At 37.8% G+C, this 21,784-nt stretch overlaps 1 protein-coding gene across 2 annotated transcripts in view; it reads left to right on the top strand.

Annotated features, from left to right (window-relative positions):
- Positions 1-428: 428 nt before the first annotated feature.
- pdcd7 (programmed cell death 7) overlaps positions 429-21,784 on the top strand; it is a 34,962-nt gene continuing 13,606 nt past the window's right edge. For both annotated transcript variants that reach the window (XM_039607846.1, XM_039607847.1), the window contains exons 1-2: positions 429-1,416; positions 1,840-1,978. In XM_039607846.1, the coding sequence (XP_039463780.1) occupies positions 553-1,416; positions 1,840-1,978 (1,003 nt within the window). In that variant the 5' untranslated portion in view covers positions 429-552. The remainder of the gene's footprint in view (positions 1,417-1,839; positions 1,979-21,784) is intronic.

Here is a 21,784-nt window from a genome sequence, read left to right as displayed (position 1 = left end):
ATGAGAAGTACAGGCCGAAACAGGAGAGAGGAGACAATTATATCTCGACTGAGATTCGGACACACTGGTTTAAATAGCACATTGTTTTTAATAGGTAAACACTGTACAGGGGAGTGTGACTGCAGTAGGGAGCAGGAAATAATAGAACATATTATATTGAATTGTCAGAAGTATGATATTGAAAGGAGACAACTGATCAAAAAGCTGGACTATATGGAAGTGAAGTTGGACTTAATTGGTTTGTTTCGCACGAACTCTATGAGTGAAAGTTATCAGGCTGTATTTTGGTTTTTAAGGCAGACCCATTTGTTCGAGAGGCTTTGAAAAAAATTTTTTTTGTGTGTGTGTGTCATTTCGGTCCACACTCCACACCAGTTGGTGGCGGTAATGCACCATTTTGCTGTTTGACAACCGCCAGTAAACCCTATACAGAAGAAGAAGAAGAAGAAGAAGAAGGAGAAGAAGAAGAAAATCACCGCGTACTGTTCTGTTTAGCCTATCAGCGGTGTAGTTCTGAGATTTTTACAAGGATACGGTGACTGTTACAGGGCCATGGATAGCTCGTACCGCTCAGACACTCCGGGATATAACAGCCGCTATGTGCACTCGCCGTACAGTCACCCCGGGCTTCACGAAGCGCGGGAGCCGGACCTCACGGCTCCACCGTGGACGCCTCCGCCGGCTTACGACGCTTGTCCCTTCGGTGTAGGTTTCACGGGGTCACCTTTAGCCCAGCTTTATGGATTTGACCCCTCTGTGCCCCCGCCCGGTTTCGGCTGCCCACCCCCCGGACACCTCCTGAACGTGCCACTCCGAAGCATCCCCGGAGCCCCCCAGCAACTCCAAACACGGCCTCACCCTCCCCGCTGTGACCGTGAGCTAGCGTCAGACCGCAGCCACACGGAGCACCGCGGCCCGGTAGCGACACTGGATCCGGACGATGATGTGGCCCGGCAGAGGAGGCAGGACACGAAATGGGTCAGACAGTTCTTACAGGCCACAGGGAAGAAGAGCTGCGGGAGGCTACAGAGCCAGCACCCGCCGCAACTGAGCTCCATCTCCTCCCTCAGACAGGCTCTGTACGGGGCAGCTCAGCTCATTTCACGGCTGGAAGACATTTGTCACACTCTGACTCACTCTCTGCACGATGACGGTGAGTGGACGCACTCATATTTAAGGGCTTTAGGCATCAAGGCAGAGCTGGCGGACAAAGCCAGACTTCTCGCCGACACCTCGCGGTTAGGGGAGCTGAAGGCTCAAGTGTCCCGGGCTGCTTGCAGGAGGCTCCGCAGACTGAGAGCCAGGAGAGAAGCGAAGAAGGAGCAGAAAGACGCGGAAGAGCGCAGGTCTCTCAAAGAGACCGCTGTAGACAAATGGAGGATGAAACTGATGCAGGAAGTGGAGGAGAAGAAAAAGGTATGAACGATGTTGTCAGCCACGTGTATAAAGAGTTAACTGTTACACTTCCCGTGGCTGTAATCATGGCCAGGGTTTCATATTATGAGGCCAACTGCATGTTTGGGACAGTTTGTTCCAATTTTGGCTCAGATCATGGTGCTTCAAAGACTGTGTTTATGAGCGGCAGCCAATCAGACTGCAGCAAGCTTAAAGAGCGGTTGGTCCTGAAACAAGAGGTGCTCCAAGTCCAAACAGCTTGTTTCAGGGGATGAAGTGAAGGGGCTGTATCAAGTATGGAGGCCCAGAATGAAATACTCTGAACAGGGCTCATTATGGCCACAGCTTGTTCCTGTCATAGCGTCTGTCGTCCTGTGTGGTGGTGTTCCTGTAGACATGATAGTGATGAAGCTACAAATGCTAACATTAGTGTTTGTGTTGCAGGAGAAGGAACTGAAGATGGCTGCAGACTCTGTTCTTTGTGAAGTTAGGAAGAAGCAGGCGGATGTGAAGAGGATGCAGGACATCCTGAGATCCCTGGAGAAGCTGCGTAGGCTAAGGAGAGAAGCGGTATCCAAGAAAGGTGAGAGTGGGTGTTGCATTGAGCTGGATGCACTCTCAGGGTGGACTCTTCCCCCTGTCTGTCAGGTTGCAGCAAACCTGTTTGCTTGTTGAATCTTTCTTATTAATTTATGCTGGCGTCTTTAATGCTTTAGCATTGATTGGGCTTTGCAGATTTCACCATGGTTATAGTTGGACAATTTTTCCATGCCTTAAAAACATTTGAGAGACCCCCAAAAGTCGTTGGTGGCGTTTGAATGTGTCCTTACTTAAAGACACGTTATTTACTATAATGATTAGGGATGACATACATTTTTTTCCCAAGATGACACAAAAAATGGGTGTCTGGTGGGATGCTACGAAAGAATATTTGAGGACGAGAATTTTTTCCTTAGCTTCCTTTTATGAAGAAGGCAGCTAATGAAAATATCACCACACAGGAATCTCAGCTAAAAGGAGGCTTTACATTCTTATACTAAGAATAGGGCTATGCTAAATAGCCTTTGACTGTGTTGAATGGGATTATTTATTTAAGACATTAGAAAAATTTGGCTTTGGCTTGCGTTTTGGCAAATGGGTTTATATCGGACGCATTTTATTCACAGAGATCCATGAGACAAGGTTGCCCCCTCAGCCCTGGAGTGTTCACAATTGCCATAGAACCTTTGGCACAAAAGCTGAGAAACAACATGAAAGTTGCTGTGAACAGTAATCATCATAAACTTATTTTATATGCAATAAGTTTATGTGTCATAACATGACATGGGCAGAATAATGCCCATGTTAGGACAGTGTCCTTATACTTTATTCAAACAGTGGAAATTTTGGTGGTCCTCAAATGGTCTCAGATACTCGTGTATACAAATTGCCTCTGACTATGCTGATATGGTTAAAGCAAACATGGGACCAATGCTGGAAAAAATTGGTAGATTGTGTAAGGTGTATTCTGAACAATGGGGAAAAATCAACTGTATTAAGATGATGACTGCACATGTGATTTATTATATAATATCTAGTATCTAGGGCTGCTCGATTATGGCAAAAATGATAATCACGATCATTTTCACTGAAATTGAGATCTCGATTATTTGACGATATTTATTTAACAGTAACAATGTATTGAATAATGGCTTTAAAGATTGTCAAAAAATAATATAAAATGGTGTGCAAATACTGATAACCGTGCAAATGTTTGCAATATAAAAATAAATGAAAAATGTAAACATTAATGTTTAGTGAACTTCAAACTACTGCATAATATTTATGCATACAAATAACCAAACATCAAGGCAAGCTGTGTAGTCACAAAATGCACAATTGCATCAAACTGACATTGAGGTATGTCAACTAAAGTTGCTGCCTGAACAAAAATAAAATTAAACACTGAAAGTAGTACCTTTTAAAAAAATAAAATAAAAACTAGTAGGCCCAAGTCCCATACAATCTCAAAATGGCTCAACAAAACATGGTTCCTGCAACCTTTCAAAGGTTTTTAGCCAAAAACACCAGCCTATTGACATGATCAGGCTTCAGGGATGCACGCAGGCAGTTGACAACATTTCCACCAGTGCTGAAGACCCTTTCTGATGAGGCACTTGTGGCTGGGATGCAAAGATATTTCTTTGCCAGGATGGAGAGTCGTGGGAAGAGGTTCTGTGATAGCTTCCACCACCCCAGTGGGTCTTCCTCTGTGTCCAGGGTCCCTGCCTGGAGGTAGGCCTGAAGCTCAAAAGCTATGGCTTGTCATGTTTCAGCTGTGTGCAGGCAGGAGAAGGACCCAAACGCAAAACTCACCACACAGGAATTAAACTCAAAAAGCTGCTTTATTGCAGAATGACATGAAAATCATAACAAAACTAAACTGGGACATGGATAAACTGACACACAGGAAAACACAGCCATGAGGGAGACTACGACACTGACAAAGAGAAACACAGGGCTTAAATACACAGAGGGATAACGAGGGAATGAGACACAGAAGGAGAGCAGCTGGGAGTAATCAGGTTGGACGAGACAAGGGAAACAAAACTAGAAATACTGACATGAGACACGGACCTTCAAAGTAAAACAGGAAACACACTGACTGAACTCTAGACATGTAAACTTAACAGCAACTGGGGAGACAGAACATAGGAACCTGAAACATGGTACAAAAAGGTCACTGTAGACACAACATGGAACACAGGGAAGCCATATTACAAAGCTAAAGAACTAAACCTATGATTATCATAACTGAAACCTAGGGAAACAAGAAACAGTACAACAAAGGACTCAAAACATAAACCATAATATAAAAACACAAGATCTCTTCAAAATAAAATAGGAAACATAATGAGACGCAGACATGACAACCAGAACTTGACAATGTAAGACACAGACATGAAACACATGAAGAGCAGGGGAGACTTAACAGGGGTTGGAAGACACAAGGGGAATCTAATAACAAAGAACTAAAAAAACTCATGAGCTTAATCATATAAACATCCAAATAAACTAAACTCAAAACACTGGGTCATAAGACCCAGGATCGTGACATGGCCTGGTCCAGTTGAAGAGCATGTTCTGCACCTGGAGCTGTGCTGTGAGGGGTCTTAAAGAAGCTGCTTAGGCCCTTTTTCCTCTTCTTTTGGTTTGATGCACCGTTATCAGCAACCTCCGTGTTACCAACGGGTGTCCCCATCACTGCAGCCTCCTTTAAGGGGACAAACATAAAATGACAGCAACACAGAATGAGGAACCAGTTTTATCTGTCTCAGGTTTGGCATTCTAAAATACAATCCCTAAATAATTACTATAAATAATACTATACATCTCTCTCTCTCTCGAGACATAGAGAGATATATATAAAAATGTATTCACTGTCAAATGTTTGTTTAATTTTGTATTAAAATTAATGTTTAGTATCTTTATAAATACCATGATGGACTTCATTTCCATTGTCAGTCTGGCTTTTATTGTCTCTTGGCTGACCTCGCTTACATATCTCAGTTTGAACCTTGGGTCCAGGACAGTGGCCATGTCAAGCAACTCTTGTGTTGGTGAGTCACCGTACTTTTCATTTAGGTACTCCAGTATTCTCCTCTTGATGCATTTTGAGAGGTCTGCGTCATCACCTTGCTCAGCCAAGATCGAGTTGTTAAATAGGTGGAGTGTTGGTTTTATAAAAGACACACTCACATATTTCTCTCCAGAAAGTGCATCAGTGAATTCAACCAGAGGTCCCAGGGTCTTGTTGATGGCCTCAAGGACATCAATGTCCTGCCATGAGGGGATGAGGTGCCTGGTTCCTTTGTCTTGGGAGAGGACATGGGCAATGGCCTTCTGCTGCTCGAGGACTCTGGAAACCACGGCCTGCCTAGATCCCCATCTGGTTGGACATTCAGTCTTTAAGGAGTGGTCTGGCAGTTTGAGGTCTATCTGTGCCTTTTTCAGCTCTTTCTTTTTTTTCCAACTGAATGAAAAGGTGCCTATGCCAAGAGGCACACATATTACTATTCCTCGGATTTATTATTATTATTATGTGTGCCTATGCCAAGAGGCGCACATATTACTATTCGTCGGATTTATTATTATTGTGTGGATGCTGGAGGCATCCACACTATTGAGTTCCTGTTTCTCTTTATTCTTTATTAGTGTGAATGCTTGTAAAAGCATTCACAGTATTGTTCTTCTAATCTTTATTATTAGTGTGAATGCTTGTAAAAGCATTCACAGTATTGTTCTTCTAATCTTTATTGTGTGGATGCCCTCAAAGGGCTTCCACACTATTGAGTTCCTGTTTCTCTTTATTCTTTATTGTGTGGATGCCCTCAAAGGGCTTCCACACTATTGAGTTCCTGTTTCTCTTTATTCTTTATTTTTCTTTTTCAAGTTGCTTCCGTACGTTTTTTGGACTTTATCTACTCCCTCAGTTTTCAGCCGATTTTCTCCGTTCAAACTCTATACTGTTCTGCTCTTTCTGCTTATGGGTGCTATGACTTTTGGTGTTTATTACTATTATACTTTTAAAATATTACACTTTTTCCTTTAATTTGTCCCATTGAAATGAATGGGAAACTTCCACAATTCTGCTAAAACTTGCTTGTTTTTGAAACTTAACTACTTCCTTATACTTTCACCTAGAAACTCCATTCAAACTTTAAAATGTTCTCAGATTATTGGGCTATTCCTGTCTGATTCAGCTGTTTCAGATCTTCTACCGTTTTAATTTTATGCCTCTTTAAGTTTTCAGTTGCAAAATTGTGATTTTTCAGAAAATACATGCGTTGCTATGGTTGCTATGCAATTAACTCAGAGTGAGGGCTGGTCTGTTCGAATTTTCTCTTCATGTCTGAACAACTTCTTGCTACTCGCTCAATTTCCACTCAACCCCACAAATTATACATCAAAACGTAGGTATTTTTGCTGGCGTTCAGAAAATGTCACTATCATTGTTGTGGGATTTACAGATTTTTTGCAAATTTCCTCAGAGCAACACAAGGTCTGACAACTCTCCATAGAAAGTCAATGGAGAGCTTGTTCAAAATCACCGCTGAATTTTTCTAATGAGAGGCATTTTCAAATCGTCATATCTCCTTAACGAAACAAAGTTGAGACATGACGCTTGTGCCAATATATCTTCAGACTCTCCTGATGCTCACAATTCAAGAGTATTTTCCTCACCTATTACCGTTTGGCCATGAATTACATTTGTTTGAGGATAGGAAATTTGTCTCTCGCTCAGATCTCTTCAGATTTCAAAGTCTGGAAATGAGGCACTTTTTCTCTCGTCATATCTTTTGATGGATTTCAACAGAGCCCTGAAAATTTCCATGACTGTTCACCAAAGCCTGCTGTTTCTTACGGTGAAAGAATGATTTTGATGCTCCATAGAGATCTAGAGTTACACAACGTTGTTTGAGGGCAAGTCAAGGCAGTTTTGCTTCGCCTCTTCTCAGTTGCAGTGTGTTACAAGTCATATAGCTTTAATAATTTATATTTTATCTCTGAATTATGAAGACCTGGAGATTTCCCATCTCTTCTGAACAAAACGGTGTCAGAATGAGCGTTCTAGCCCCTACGGTTAGGAAATTATGGCCATTTGTTCGAGGGGAATCCTGAATGTGAGAAATACACTAAAGAAAACTCAGAGCTCTCTCTGTGTCTGTGTGTGTAAGGGCTGATTAGAGCAGGTGCAGCTAATTTAGCTGACCTAGATATACCAAGCCCAGACTCTTAACAGCCACTGTTCCCTTTGCGCTCTGTGTATGTGTGTGTGTATCAGTATTTCTCCCATGTTAAAGTATTACTCCTCCATAATAGTATTTCTGCTAAATCAAAGTACTTCTACTACATCTTAGTACTTCTGCTCAATCATAGTAATTCTGGGAAATCATAGTATTTATCCCAAATCATAGTATTTATGCAAAATTACAGTATTTCTGCTAAAAAGTAGAAATAGTACCTTTAGCAGAAATTTCTGTCAAAAGATATTATTTATGTTAAAACATACTATTTCTGCTAAATCATAGTATTTGTGCCAAATCATAGTATTTGTACCCAATCATAGTATTTCTGCCATGTCATTGTATTTGCGCCAAATCATGGTATTTTTTGCCAAATCATGGTATTTGTGCCAAATCATGTTATTTCTGCCCAATTAAAATTTCTGTTATGTTATAGTATTACTACTAAGTCGTAGAATTTCTGTTATGTTATAGTATATCTGCTGATTATAGTATATGTGCCAAATCATAGTATTTATAGCAAATCATAGTATTTGTGCCCAAACATAGTATTTCTTGCCAAATTGTAGTATTTGTGCAAAACATACTATGTCTGCAAAATCACAGTATATCTGTTATGTTATAGTATTACTACTAAGTCGCAGAATTTCTGTTATGTTATAGTATATCTGCTGATTATAGTATATGTGCCAAATCATAGTATTTATAGCAAATCATAGTATTTGTGCCCAAACATAGTATTTCTTGCCAAATTGTAGTATTTGTGCAAAAACATACTATGTCTGCAAAATCATAGTATATCTGTTATGTTATAGTATTACTACTAAGGCATAGTATTTCTACCAAATCAAAGTATTCCTTCAAAATCATAGTATTACTGCAATTTCATAGTATTTGAGTGAAATCGTAGTATCTGTGCAAAAACATACTATGTCTGCTAAATCACAGTATATCTGTTATGTCATAGTATTACTACTAAGACAGTATTTCTACCTAATCATGGTATTCCTTCAAAATCATATTATTACTGCAATTTCATAGTATTTGAGCAAAATCGTAGTATATGTGCAAAAACATACTATGTCTGCTAAATCACAGTATATCTGTTATGTTAAAGTATTACTAGTAAGTCACAGTATTTCTGCCAATTCGTAGTATTTGTACTAAATCATGGTACTTGTGCCAAATCATAATATTTTTGCAAATCATAGTATTCGAACCAAAACATAGTAGTATTTGTACGAAGTCATAGTATTTCTTCTAAATCATAGTATTTCAATCAAATCTCAGTAGTTGTGCTAAAACGCAGTATTATTGCCAAATCATAGTATTTGTACTGAAACATAGTATTTGTGCCAATAAGAGTATTTCTACTAAATCATAGTACTTGTGCCAAATCATAGTATTTCTGCCACATTGTGCTAGTTGTGCAAAAAACATAGACTGTCTGCAAAATCATAGTATATCTGTTATGTTATAGTATTACTACTAAGGCATAGTATTTCTACCAAATCATAGTATTCCTTCAAAACCATAGTATTACTGCAATTTCACAGTATTTGAGCGAAATCGTAGCATATGTGCAAAACATACTATGTCTTCAACATCACCGTATATCTGTTATGTTATAGTATTACTACTAAGTCACAGTATTTCTGCCAATTCGTAGTATTTGTACTAAATCATACTACTAGTGCCAAATCATAGTATTCAAATCAAAATATAGTATTTGTACCAAAGCATTGTATTTGTACAAAGTACAGTATTTCTGCCAAATCATAGAATTACTGCAATTTCATAGTATTTTGAGGAATCCCTTTTGTTATAGTATTACTTCTAAGTCGTAGTATTTCTGCTTTGTCATAGTATTTGTACTGAAACATAGTATTTCTGCTAAATCATAGTATTTCTCTCATCTTAAAGTACTCAATTATAGTATTTGTGCCAAAGTTTAGTATTTCTGCCAAATCATATTATCTCTGCTAAATCATAGTGTCTGCCAAATCATAGTATTTGTGCCAAATTATGGGATTTTGCCAAAACATGGTACTTGTGCAAAATTATTAGTATTTGTGCCCAGTTAATATTTCTGTTATGTTATAGTATTACTACTAAGTCGTAGAATTTCTGTTATGTTCTGCCAAATCATAGTATTACGGCTATATCATAGTATTTCTGTTATCTTAAAGTACTTGCACTCAATTATAGTATTTGTGCCAAAACATAGTATTGCTGCTATATCATAGTATTTGAGCCAAATCATAGTAGCTATATGTCCTAAAACATAGTATTTCTGCCAAATCATACTATTTGTCCTAAAGCATAGTATTTCAACAAAATCACAGTACTTCTGCTATGTTATAGTATTTGTGCTTGTAGAAAAACCTGTGTTATTGTGAGCTACATTACCCAGCAGCCTCTGAGCAGTGAGGGAATTCATGGGACTTCTGAGCTAGATGGTCTTCCTTCGTTCCTGGGCTAACGATTGAGGAGAGAGCTGCTGGGAAGGGGAGCAAATAGCCCATCCTGTATTTGTTGGGGATGGTGTGTGTCACATAAACGTGAGTTAATGTTCCATGCTTAAGATGTTTACCCTGCTACTTGTGTGTATTGGTTTTAGTTACCTTTAGCGTATGTGCTAGTTAGCAATAGCTATGGCAGCCCAGTTATTTTATTGTTTTAGGCTTGTTCCTGCTTTGTTTTGTTCCCCCTACAAATTTATGTGAATTTGTACACTGTAATATCGCTGTATTACGTAGTGGCTAAGTAGGAGGCTGACTGTTACTAAGTGCATCAGTGTACATAGGTCATCTCTTGTGTTGGAGTGCCCTCTTGTGGCGCCTTTTGGGTAGTGCCTTAGTAAACGTGAACACTGCAAAGAAGTGGTATCAGACTGGTTTGTAGTGGAGGAATTTGTTGCCAGTTTCTTTCATCTTTAATCCGTATTCATGTTGTAATGTAGTAACTTTTGTGGCACAAATACCACAATATGGCAGAAATACTATGTTTTGGCACAAATACTTTGATTTGGTATACTTTAGCTTCTTCACCCCTTTTCAGCAAAATTTTCATTTTTTTCACCCCTTTTCAGCACAAATTCCAGCTTTTTGGGCTGTTTTCAGAAAAAAAACTCTTTCAGCAGAAACTCTGCTGATTCACCTCTTTCAGCACAACGTTCTGCTTCTTTGCCTCTTTTCTGCAGAAATTCTGCTGATTCACCTCTTTTCTGCAAAATTTTCATCCTTTTCGCCTCTTATCAGCACAATTCTCAGCAGCTTCTGCTGATTTCAGCAGAATTGTCAGTCTATCCACCTCTTCTTTGAGAGAATGAGTTTGGCTCAGTGAGATGAGTAGCTTCCTTGAGACCAGGAGGCCAGGTTCAAATCCTGCTCATGGCAAAATTTCTTTTCACCACTTTTCAGCAAAAATTTGTGCTTCTTCACCTGTTTTCAGGTATTTGTAGTATTTTGTAGTATTTGTACCCAATCATAGTATTTCTGCTAAATCATACTATTCCTGCCAAATCATAGTATTTGTACTGAAACATAGTATTTCTGCCCAATCATAGTATTTGTACTAAATCATAGTACTTGTGCCGAATCATAGTATTTCTGCCATATTATAGTATTTGTGTAAAAACAGAATGTCTGCATAATCACAGTATATCTGTTATGTTATAGTATATCTGCTGAATATAGTATATGTGCCAAATCATAGTATTTATAGCAAATCATAGTATATGTGCCAAATCATAGTATTTATAGCAAATCATAGTATTTGTGCCAAAGCATCGTATTTGTATGGAGTCATAGTATTTCTTCTAAATCATATGTTAAATTATATGTGCTGAATATACAGGGAGTGCAGAATTATTAGGCAAATGAGTATTTTGTCCACATCATCCTCTTCATGCATGTTGTCTCACTCCAAGCTGTATAGGCTCGAAAGCCTACTACCAATTAAGCATATTAGGTGATGTGCATCTCTGTAATGAGAAGGGTGTGGTCTAATGACATCAACACCCTATATCAGGTGTGCATAATTATTAGGCAACTTCCTTTCCTTTGGCAAAATGGGTCAAAAGAAGGACTTGACAGGCTCAGAAAAGTCAAAAATAGTGAGATATCTTGCAGAGGGATGCAGCAGTCTTAAAATTGCAAAGCTTCTGAAGCGTGATCATCGAACAATCAAGCGTTTCATTCAAAATAGTCAACAGGGTCGCAAGAAGCGTGTGGAAAAACCAAGGCGCAAAATAACTGCCCATGAACTGAGAAAAGTCAAGCGTGCAGCTGCCAAGATGCCACTTGCCACCAGTTTGGCCATATTTCAGAGCTGCAACATCACTGGGTGCCCAAAAGCACAAGGTGTGCAATACTCAGAGACATGGCCAAGGTAAGAAAGGCTGAAAGACGACCACCACTGAACAAGACACACAAGCTGAAACGTCAAGACTGGGCCAAGAAATATCTCAAGACTGATTTTTCTAAGGTTTTATGGACTGATGAAATGAGAGTGAGTCTTGATGGGCCAGATGGATGGGCCCGTGGCTGGATTGGTAAAGGGCAGAGAGCTCCAGTCCGACTCAGACGCCAGCAAGGTGGAGGTGGAGTACTGGTTTGGGCTGGTATCATCAAAGATGAGCTTGTGGGGCTTTTTCGGGTTGAGGATGGAGTCAAGCTGAACTCCCAGTCCTACTGCCAGTTTCTGGAAGACACCTTCTTCAAGCAGTGGTACAGGAAGAAGTCTGCATCCTTCAAGAAAAACATGATTTTCATGCAGGACAATGCTCCATCACACACGCGTCCAAGTACTCCACAGCGTGGCTGGCAAGAAAGGGTATAAAAGAAGAAAACTAATGACATGGCCTCCTTGTTCACCTGATCTGAACCCCATTGAGAACCTGTGGTCCATCATCAAATGTGAGATTTACAAGGAGGGAAAACAGTACACCTCTCTGAACAGTGTCTGGGAGGCTGTGGTTGCTGCTGCACGCAATGTTGATGGTGAACAGATCAAAACACTGACAGAATCCATGGATGGTAGGCTTTTGAGTGTCCTTGCAAAGAAAGGTGGCTATATTGGTCGCTGATTTGTTTTTGTTTTGTTTTTGAATGTCAGAAATGTATATTTGTGAATGTGGAGATGTTATATTGGTTTCACTGGTAAAATAAATAATTGAAATGGGTATATATTTGTTTTTGTTAAGTTGCCTAATAATTATGCACAGTAATAGTCACCTGGACACACAGATATCCCCTAAAATAGCTAAAACTAAAACAAACTAAAAACTACTTCCAAAAACATTCAGCTTTGATATTAATGAGTTTTTGGGTTCATTAAGAACATGGTTGTTGTTCAATAATAAAATTATTCCTCCAAAATAAAACTTGCCTAATAATTCTGCACTCCCTGTAGTATATGTGCCAAATCGTAGTATTTAAAGCAAATCATAGTATTTGTACTAAAACATAGTATTTCTGCCATATTATAGTATTTGTGTAAAACAGAATGTCTGCATAATCACAGTATATCTGTTATGTTATAGTATTGCTACTAAGTCACAGTATTTCTGCCAATTAATAGTATTTGTACCCAATCATAGTATTTCTGCTAAATCATACTATTCCTGCCAAATCATAGTATTTGTACTGAAACATAGTACTTGTGCCATATTATAGTATTTGTGTAAAAACAGAATGTCTGCATAATCACAGTATATCTGTTATGTTATAGTATTATTACTAAGGCATAGTAATTTTCAAAATCAGAGTGTTTTGCAGAAACATAGTATTTCTGGTAAATTATAGTATTTCTAATAAATCATAGTATTTCTGCCAAATCATAGTATTTGTTTCAAATCATAGCATTCGAACTAAATCATGGTATTTGTGCCAAAACATTGTATTTGTACAAAGTCATAATATTTTAATCAAATCTCAGTAGTTGTGCTAAAACGCAGTATTATTGCCAAATCATAGTATTTGTACCCAAACATATCAGTTCAACTTATTTAACTCTTCTCAAGACCACAACACCTCTTCTTCACCCGCTTCAGCAGAATTGTGAGTTTCGTCACCCCTTTTCAACACAAATCCGGCTTTTTCAGGTGTTTTCAGCAGAAATCTGTTTTTAGCAGAAATTCTGCTTTTTCACCTGTTTTCAGTGCAACTTTCTACTTCTTTACCTGTTTTCAGTAGAAATTCTGCTGATTCACCTATTTTAAGCAGAATTTTCAGCCTTTCACCTCTTATCAGTACAAGTCTCAGTATCTTCTGGTCATTTCAGAAGAAACTTTTTCACCTCTTTTCAGTACAAATTTCTTTACCCCTTTTAAGCAGAATCTTTGCCTTTTCACCGCTTTTCAGCAAAAAATTCTGCTTCTTCAGCTCTTTTCAGCAGAATTTTTCAGTTTCTTTACTGCCATATAATTTTTAGCAGCTTTTCATCTTTTTCGGTCATTTTCAGCAGACAGCTTCAGCGTTAAGGCATCCACACAGCATTTTCGCAGGAAATGCAGATTTTTCTAGTTGTGTGGATGCCCTAAAAGGGCTTCCACACTATTGAGTTCCTGTTTCTCTTTATTGTGTGGATGCCCTTAAAGGGCTTCCACACTATTGTTTTCCTGTTTCTCTTTATTCTTTATTATTATTATTCTTCTAGTTGCTTCCGTACACTTTTTGGCACTTAACTACTCCCTCAGTTCTTAACCGATTTTCGCCATTCAAACTTTAAAAAATTCTGCTCTTTCTGCTCTTTCCGGCAATGACTTTTGGTGCTCATAACTCCTATACTTTTTGAGATATTGAATTTTTTTTTGCAATATTTTTGCCCATTTCTGCCATATTATTAGTGGCCTCACTGATTTTCCTTGCCGGGTTGACCTGTGTTTTAGCTCAGTGAGATGACCGTCCGTTCTCAGACTGGGAGGCCGGGTTCAAATCCGCTTATGGCAACATTTCTTTCAGTTAACAGTTAAACTTTTTACTCTTTTCAACACAAATTTCAGCTTTATAACCCGTTTTCAGCAGAATCTTCAGTTTTTTCACCACTTTTCAGCACAAATCCCAGCTTTTTCAGCTATTTTCAGCAAAAACATCTTTTCAGCAGAATTCTGAAAAGTTCTGCAGAACTCTTTTCAGCAGAAATTCTGCTGATTGAACTCTTTTCAGCAGAATTTTCACCTCTTTTCAGCCGAAATTCTGCTTATTCACCTCTTCTGCAAAATTTTCACCCTTTTCACCTCTTATTAGCACAGATCTCAGCTGTTTTCAGAAAAAACTCTTTTGAGCAGAAATTCTGCTGATTCATCTCTTTTTATTGCAATTTTCTGCTTTTTCACCTCTTTTCTGCAAAATTTTCAACCATTTCACCTCTCATCAGCGCAATTCTCAGCAGTTTCTGCTCATTTCACCATAATTGTCAGTCTCTCCATCTCTTATCTTGTGAGAGTGAATTTGGCACAGTGAGATGAGTAGCTGCTTTGCACCTGGTAGGGCCAGGTTCGAATCCTGCTCAGGGTGACATTCTTTTTTCACCACCATACAACTTTTTGCAACTTTTCATCTTTTTCAGCTTTTCAGCAGACAGCTTCAGCGTTAAGGCATCCACACAGCATTTTCGCAGGAAATGCAAATTTTTCTAGTGTTTTCCTGTTTCTCTTTCTTCTTTATTATTATTCCCCTAGTTGCTTCCGTTACACTTTTGGCACTTATCTACTCCCTCAGTTTTCAGCCGATTTTCTCCGTTCAAACTCTAAACTGTTCTGCTCTTTCTGCTAATGCCGGCTATGACTTTTGGTGTTTATTACTGTTATACTTTTTAAAATATTACACTTTTTCCTTTAATTTGTCCCATTGAAATGAATGGGAAACTTCCACAATTCTGCTAAAACTTGCTTGTTTTTGAAACGTAACTACTTTGTCATACTTTCACCTAGAAACTCCATTCAAACTTTAAAATGTTCTCAGACTATTGGGCTATTCCTGTCTGATTCAGCTTTTTCAGATCTTCTACCGTTTTAATTTTATACCTCTTTAAGTTTTCAGTTGCAAAATTGTGATTTTTCAGAAAATACATGCGTTGCTATGGTTGCTATGCAATTAAGTCAGAGTGAGTGCTGGTCCGTTCTGAATTTTCTCTTCATGTCTAAACAACTTCTTGCTACTGACTCAATTTCCACTCAACCCCACAAATTATACATCAAAACGTAGGTATTTTTGCTGGCTTTCAGACAATGTCACTATCTTTATTGTGAGATTTACCGTTTTTTTCGCAATGTGCCTCGGAGTGACACAAGGTCTGACAACTCCCCATTCAAAGTCTATGGGGAGGTTTTGAAATTCAGAGCTGAAATTCTGTAACGGGAGGCATTTTAAAATCGCCATATCTCTTGAACAAAGCAAAGTTAGGACATGAGGCTTGTGCCAATATATCTTCAGACACTGCTGACACTCACAGTGGAAGCAGTTTTTACAATTATCTTACCGTTGAGCAATGAATTACGTTTGTTTGAGGGGTGGAAATCTGTCCTTCTCTCAGTCTTCAAACTCTGGAAATGAAGCCGTTTCTTCTCTCGTCATATCTCCGCTGGGCGGAGGTAGAACGAGCTATGAAAATCGCAGTCAAAATACACCAAAGTCCGCTGATTCACCCAGTACAAGAATTATGCTGCTAGCCCTCCTAGTTTTTGAGTTACACGACGTTTTGTAACTCCAAAAAGCGGCGTTTTCGCCTCTCACGCGATCTATTTTCTGACTGCCCAAGTATCTGTCTTTCAGACCGCCACCCCCTTTCCAGGTGGCGCAATCAGTAATGACACGGCTCTGCAGCTCAAAGGTCGTGGGTTCAATCCCACCTTGGTCCACGTTTTTTTTTTTCACTACAAATTTATACACTATCACAGACCTGTAATTTATATTGCTAATTTATTACAATTCTGCAAAGTTTTATGATTTTAGCAGCTTTTCTAATATGGACCTCAGATTCTTGTCAACACCACATGGCAGAAATACATACAAGTAAACAGCCTGATGAAGCAGACAGAAGCAGTACTTCTGATTGGTGAATTTGAGCAGAACCAGGTTGTTCTGCCTCTTTTCAGCAGAAATTCTGCTCATTCACCTCTTTTCAGTGCAATGTTCTGCTTCTTTCCTCTTTTCTGCAGAAATTCTGCTGATTTACCTCTTTTCTGCAAAATTTTCAGCCCTTTTACCTCTTATGAGCACAATTCTCAGCAGCTTCTGCTCATTTCACCATAATTGTCAGTCTCTCCATCTCCTTCCTTGTGAGAGTCAGTTTGGCACAGTGAGATGAGTAGCCACCTTGAGCCCAGGAGGGCTAGGTTTGAAACACAGACTGTCTGCAACATAACAGTATATCTGTTATGTTATAGTATTACTACTAAGTCACAGTATTTCTGCCAATTGTAGTATTTGTACTAAATCATACTACTCGTGCCAAATCATAGTATTTGTTGCAAATCATAGTATTCAAACCAAAATATAGTATTTGTACCAAAGCATTGTATTTGTATGAAGTACTGTATTTCTGCCAAATCATAGAATTACTGCAATTTCATAGTATTTTGAGGAATCCCTTTTGTGATAGTATTACTTCTAAGTCATAGTATTTCTGCTTTGTCATAGTATTTGTACTAAAACGTAGCATTTCTGCCAAATCATACTATTACTGCTATCTCATAGTATTTGAGTGAAATTACAGTGTTTCTGCAAAACATTGTATTTCTGCTAAATCATAGTATTTCTGTTATCTTAGAGTACTTGTACTCAATTATAGTATTGTGCCAAAGTTTAGTATTTCTGCCAAATCATATTTATGTGAATTTGTACACTGTAATATCGCTGTATTACGTGGTGGCTAAGTAGGAGGCTGACTGTTACTAAGTGCATCAGTGTACATAGGTCATCTCTTGTGTTGGAGTGCCCTCTTGTGACGCCTTTTGGGTAGTGCCTTAGTAAATGTGAACACTGCAAGAAGTGGTATCAGACTGGTTTGTAGTGGAGGAATTTGTTGCCAGTTTCTTTAATCTTTAATCCGTATTCATGTTGTAATGTATACCCTGTTCTCAATCATAGAAACCACACCATATCACCCTCCACATCCTCCTACTGTATGCCATATCTCCTGTAACATCCATCTGACTGCCAATAAACTCCACCTGTGGTAATCTAATCCCTGGATGCCAGCCTCTCCTTCTGACCGAGGATAGCTACTATTGCAGCACCACCCAGCATTAAACTGACGTACACCATTCTGTACAGTGCTAAATCATAGTGTTTGTGCCAAACAATAGCATTCACCCAAATAATAGTATTTCTGCTATGTTATATTATTACTGCTCATAGTATTTCTGCCAAATCATGGTATTTGTTCCAAAGCATAGTATTTCTTCCAAAGCATAGTTTTTCTTCCAAATCATAGTATAACTGCAAAATAAAAGTTTTTGAGCCAAAACATATTTTTTGTGCTAAAACATAGTATTTGTGCCAAATCATAGTATTTCTGCTAAATCCTAGTAATTTTGCTCAATGATAGAATTTCTGAATTTATGCTGTAGTACTTTTTGCTAGATTATAGTATTTCTTCTAAGTCAAAGTATTTCATGTAAATCATAGTATTTCTACCAAGTCCCAGTGTTTCTGCTAAATCATAAATCATACATAAATCAATGTTTCAGCACAAATTGTATGATTTGGTTCAAATACTATGATTTGGCAGAATTTTCTATGGTTCAGCACAAATGCTATGATTTGTAAGAAAAATATTATTTAGTATAAATACTAATAATACTGTGTTTTAGCACAGATTCAGCTAACACTATGATTTGTCACAAGTGGTATGATTTGGTACAAATACTGTGATTTGGCACAAACACTGTGATTTACCAGAAATACTGTGATTTGGCAGAAATACTATCATTTGGTTCAAATATTATGATTTAGAAGAAATACTATGTTATAGTATAAATACTATGTTCAGACTTTAAAAAATTCTGCTATTTCTGCTAATGTGTGCTATGACTTTTGACCATTGAAATGAATGGAACACATTATCAATGTGGTCACTGATTTTGCTCCCTGGAGTGAGCTGTGTTTTAGCTCAGTGAGATGATTTGGGCTGTTTTCAGAAAAAAAAAACCTCTTTTCAGCAGAAACTCTGCTGATTCATCTCTTTTTCAGCGCAAGTTTCTGCTTCTTTGCCTCTTTTCTGCAGAAATTCTGCTGATTCACCTCTTTTCTGCAAAATTTTCAGCCTTTTCACCTCTTATCAGCTTCTGCTCATTTCAGCAGAATTGTCCGTCTCTCTACCTCTTCTTTGTAAGAGTGACTTTGGCTCAGGGAAATGAATAGCCACCTTTGAGCAGAAATTCTGCTGATTCATCTCTTTTCAGCGCAAGTTTCTGCTTCTTTACCTCTTTTCTGCAGAAATTCTGCTGATTTACCTGTTTTCTGCAAAATTTTCAGCCTTTTCACCTCTTCTCAGCACAATTCTCAGCAGCTTTTGCTCATTTTAGCAGAATTGTCGGTCTCTCCTCCTGTTTTTTGAGAGAATGAGTTTAGCTCAGTGAGATGAGTAGCTACCTTGAGAGCAGGAGGGCCAGGTTCGAATCCTGCTCAGGGCGACATGTTTTTTTCCACCACCATACAACTTTTTGCAACTTTTCATCTTTTTCAGCTTTTCAGCAGACAGCTTCAGCGTTAAGGCATCCACACAGCATTTTCGCAGGAAATGCAAATTTTTCTAGTTATTCTTAGGACTTCCGTACGTTTTTTGCCGTCTATCTACTGCCTCAGTTTTCAGCCGATTTTCTCCGTTCAAACTCTATACTGTTCTGCTCTTTCTGCTAATGTGTGCTATGACTTTTGGTGTTTATTACTATTATACTTTTTAAAATATTACACTTTTTTCCTTTAATTTGTCCCTTTGAAATGAATGGAAAACTTCTACAATTCTGCTAAAACTTGCTTGTTTTTGAAACTTAACTACTTTGTCATACTTTCACCTAGAAACTCCATTCAAACTTTAAAATGTTCTCAGACTATTGGGCTATTCCTGAATGATTCAGCTTTTTCAGATCTTCTACCGTTTTAATTTTATACCTCTTTAAGTTTTCAGTGGCAAAATTGTGATTTTTCAGAAAATACATGCGTTGTTATGGTTGCTATGCAATTAACTCAGAGTGTGCACTCGTCCTTTCTGAATTTTCTCTTCATGTCTGAACAACTTCTTGCTACTCGCTCAATTTCCACTCAACCCCCACAAATTATACATCAAAACGTAGGTATTTTTGCTGGCTTTCAGAAAATGTCACTATCATTGTTGTGGGAGTTATAGATTTTTGCAAATCTCCTCAGAGTAACATAAAGTCTCAAAACTCTCCATAGAAACTCAATGGAGAGTTTCTTCAAAATCAGCGCTGGAATTCTCTAATGAGAGGCATTTTCAAATCGTCATATCTCCTTAACGAAACAAAGTTGAGACATCACGCTTGTGCCAATATATCTTCAGACATCCTGATGCTCACAATTCAAGAATTTTTTCCTCACCTATTACCGTTTGGCCATGAATTACACTTGTTTGAGGGTAGGAAATTTTCCCTCGCTCAGATTTCTTCAGATTTCAAACTCTGGAAATGAGGCACTTTTTTCTCTCGTCATATCTTTTTGATTGATTTCAACAGAGACCTGAAAATTTCCATGACTGTTCACCAAAGCCTGCTGTTTCTTCTGGTGAAAGAATGATTTTGATGCTCCATATAGATTTAGAGTTACAAAACGTTGTTTGAGGGCAAGTCAAGGCAGTTTTGCTTCGCCTCTACTCAGTTACAGTGTATTACAAGTCATATATCTTCAATAATTTATATTTTATCTCTGAATTATGAAGGCCTGAAGTTTTCCCCATCTCTTCTGAACAAATCGGTGTCAGAATGAGCGTTCTAGCCCCTACGGTTAGGAAATTATGGCCATTTGTTCGAGGGGAATCCTGAATGTGAGAAATACACTGCAGAAAACTCATAGCTGTCTCTGTGTCTGTGTGTGTAAGTGCTGATTACAGCAGGTGCAGCCAATTTAGCTGACCTAGATATACCAAGCCCAGACTCTTAACAGCCCCTGTACACTTTGCTCTATGTGTATGTGTGTGTGTATATCAATATTTCTCCCATGTTAAAGTATTACTGCTCCATAATAGTATTTCTGCTAAATCATAGTATTTTGAAAAATCATGGTATTTGTGCCAAATCATGGTTTGGGGACAGAACCATAATATTTATTTTATGTTATGAGATTACTACTAAGTGCAGGAATGTCTGTTATGTTATAGTTTATGTGCTGAATATAGTATATCTGCCAAATCATAGTATTTATCCCAAATCATAGTATTTATGCAAAATTACAGTATTTCTGCTAAAAAGCAGAAATAGTACCTTTAGCAGAAATTTCTGTGAAAAGATATTATTTATGTTAAAACATAGTATTTCTGCTAAATCATAGTATTTCTGCCAAATCATAGTATTTGTACTTATTCATAGTACTTGTGCCAAATCATAGTATTTGTACCCAATCATAGTATTTCTGCAATATGATCGTATTTGTGCCAAATCATGGTATCTTTTGCCAAATCATGGTATTTGTGCCAAATCATGTTATTTGTGGCCAGTTAAAATTTCTGTTATATTAGTGTTACTACTAAGTCATAGAATTTCTGTTATGTTATAGTATATCTGCTGATTATGGTATATGTGCCAAATAATAGTATTTATAGCAAATAATAGTATTACTGCCCAAACATAGTATTTCTTGTAGTATTTGTAGTAGTAGTTGTTGTAGTATTTGTGCAAAAACATAGAATTTCTGCAAAATCATAGTATATCTGTTATGTTATAGTATTACTACTAAGGCATAGTATTCCTACCAAATCATAGCATTCAAAATCATAGTATTACTGCAATTCCATAGTATTTGAGCGAAATCGTAGTATTTGTGCAAAACATACTATGTCTGCAAAATCACATTATATCTGCTATGTTATAGTATTACTACTAAGGCATAGTATTTCTACCAAATCATAGTATTCCTTCAAAATCATAGTATCACTGCAATTTCATAGTATTTGAGCGAAATTGTAGTATTTGTACTAAATCATGGTACTTGTACCAAATCATAGTATTTTTGCAAATCATATTATTTGAACCAAAACATTGTATTTGTACGAAGTCATAGTATTTCTTCTAAATCATAGTATTTCACCCAAATCTCAGTAGTTGTGCTAAAACCCAGTATTATTGCCAAATCGTAGTATTTGTACTGAAACATAGTATTTGTGCCAATAAGAGTATTTGTACTAAATCATAGTACTTGTGCCAAATCATAGTATTTCTGCCATATTGTGCTAGTTGTGCAAAAACATAGACTGTCTGCAAAATCATAGTATATCTGTTATGTTATAGTATTACTACTAAGTCACAGTATTTCTGCCAATTAAGTAGTATTTGTACTAAATCATACTACTCGTGCCAAATCATAGTATTGAAATCAAAATATAGTATTTGTACCAAAGCATTGTATTTGTACGAAGTTCAGTAT

The sequence above is a fragment of the Oreochromis aureus genome, unplaced genomic scaffold (assembly GCF_013358895.1).
Source record: "Oreochromis aureus strain Israel breed Guangdong unplaced genomic scaffold, ZZ_aureus HiC_scaffold_60, whole genome shotgun sequence".
NCBI lineage: Eukaryota > Metazoa > Chordata > Actinopteri > Cichliformes > Cichlidae > Oreochromis > Oreochromis aureus.
This window is presented reverse-complemented; position numbering and strand designations above follow the sequence as displayed.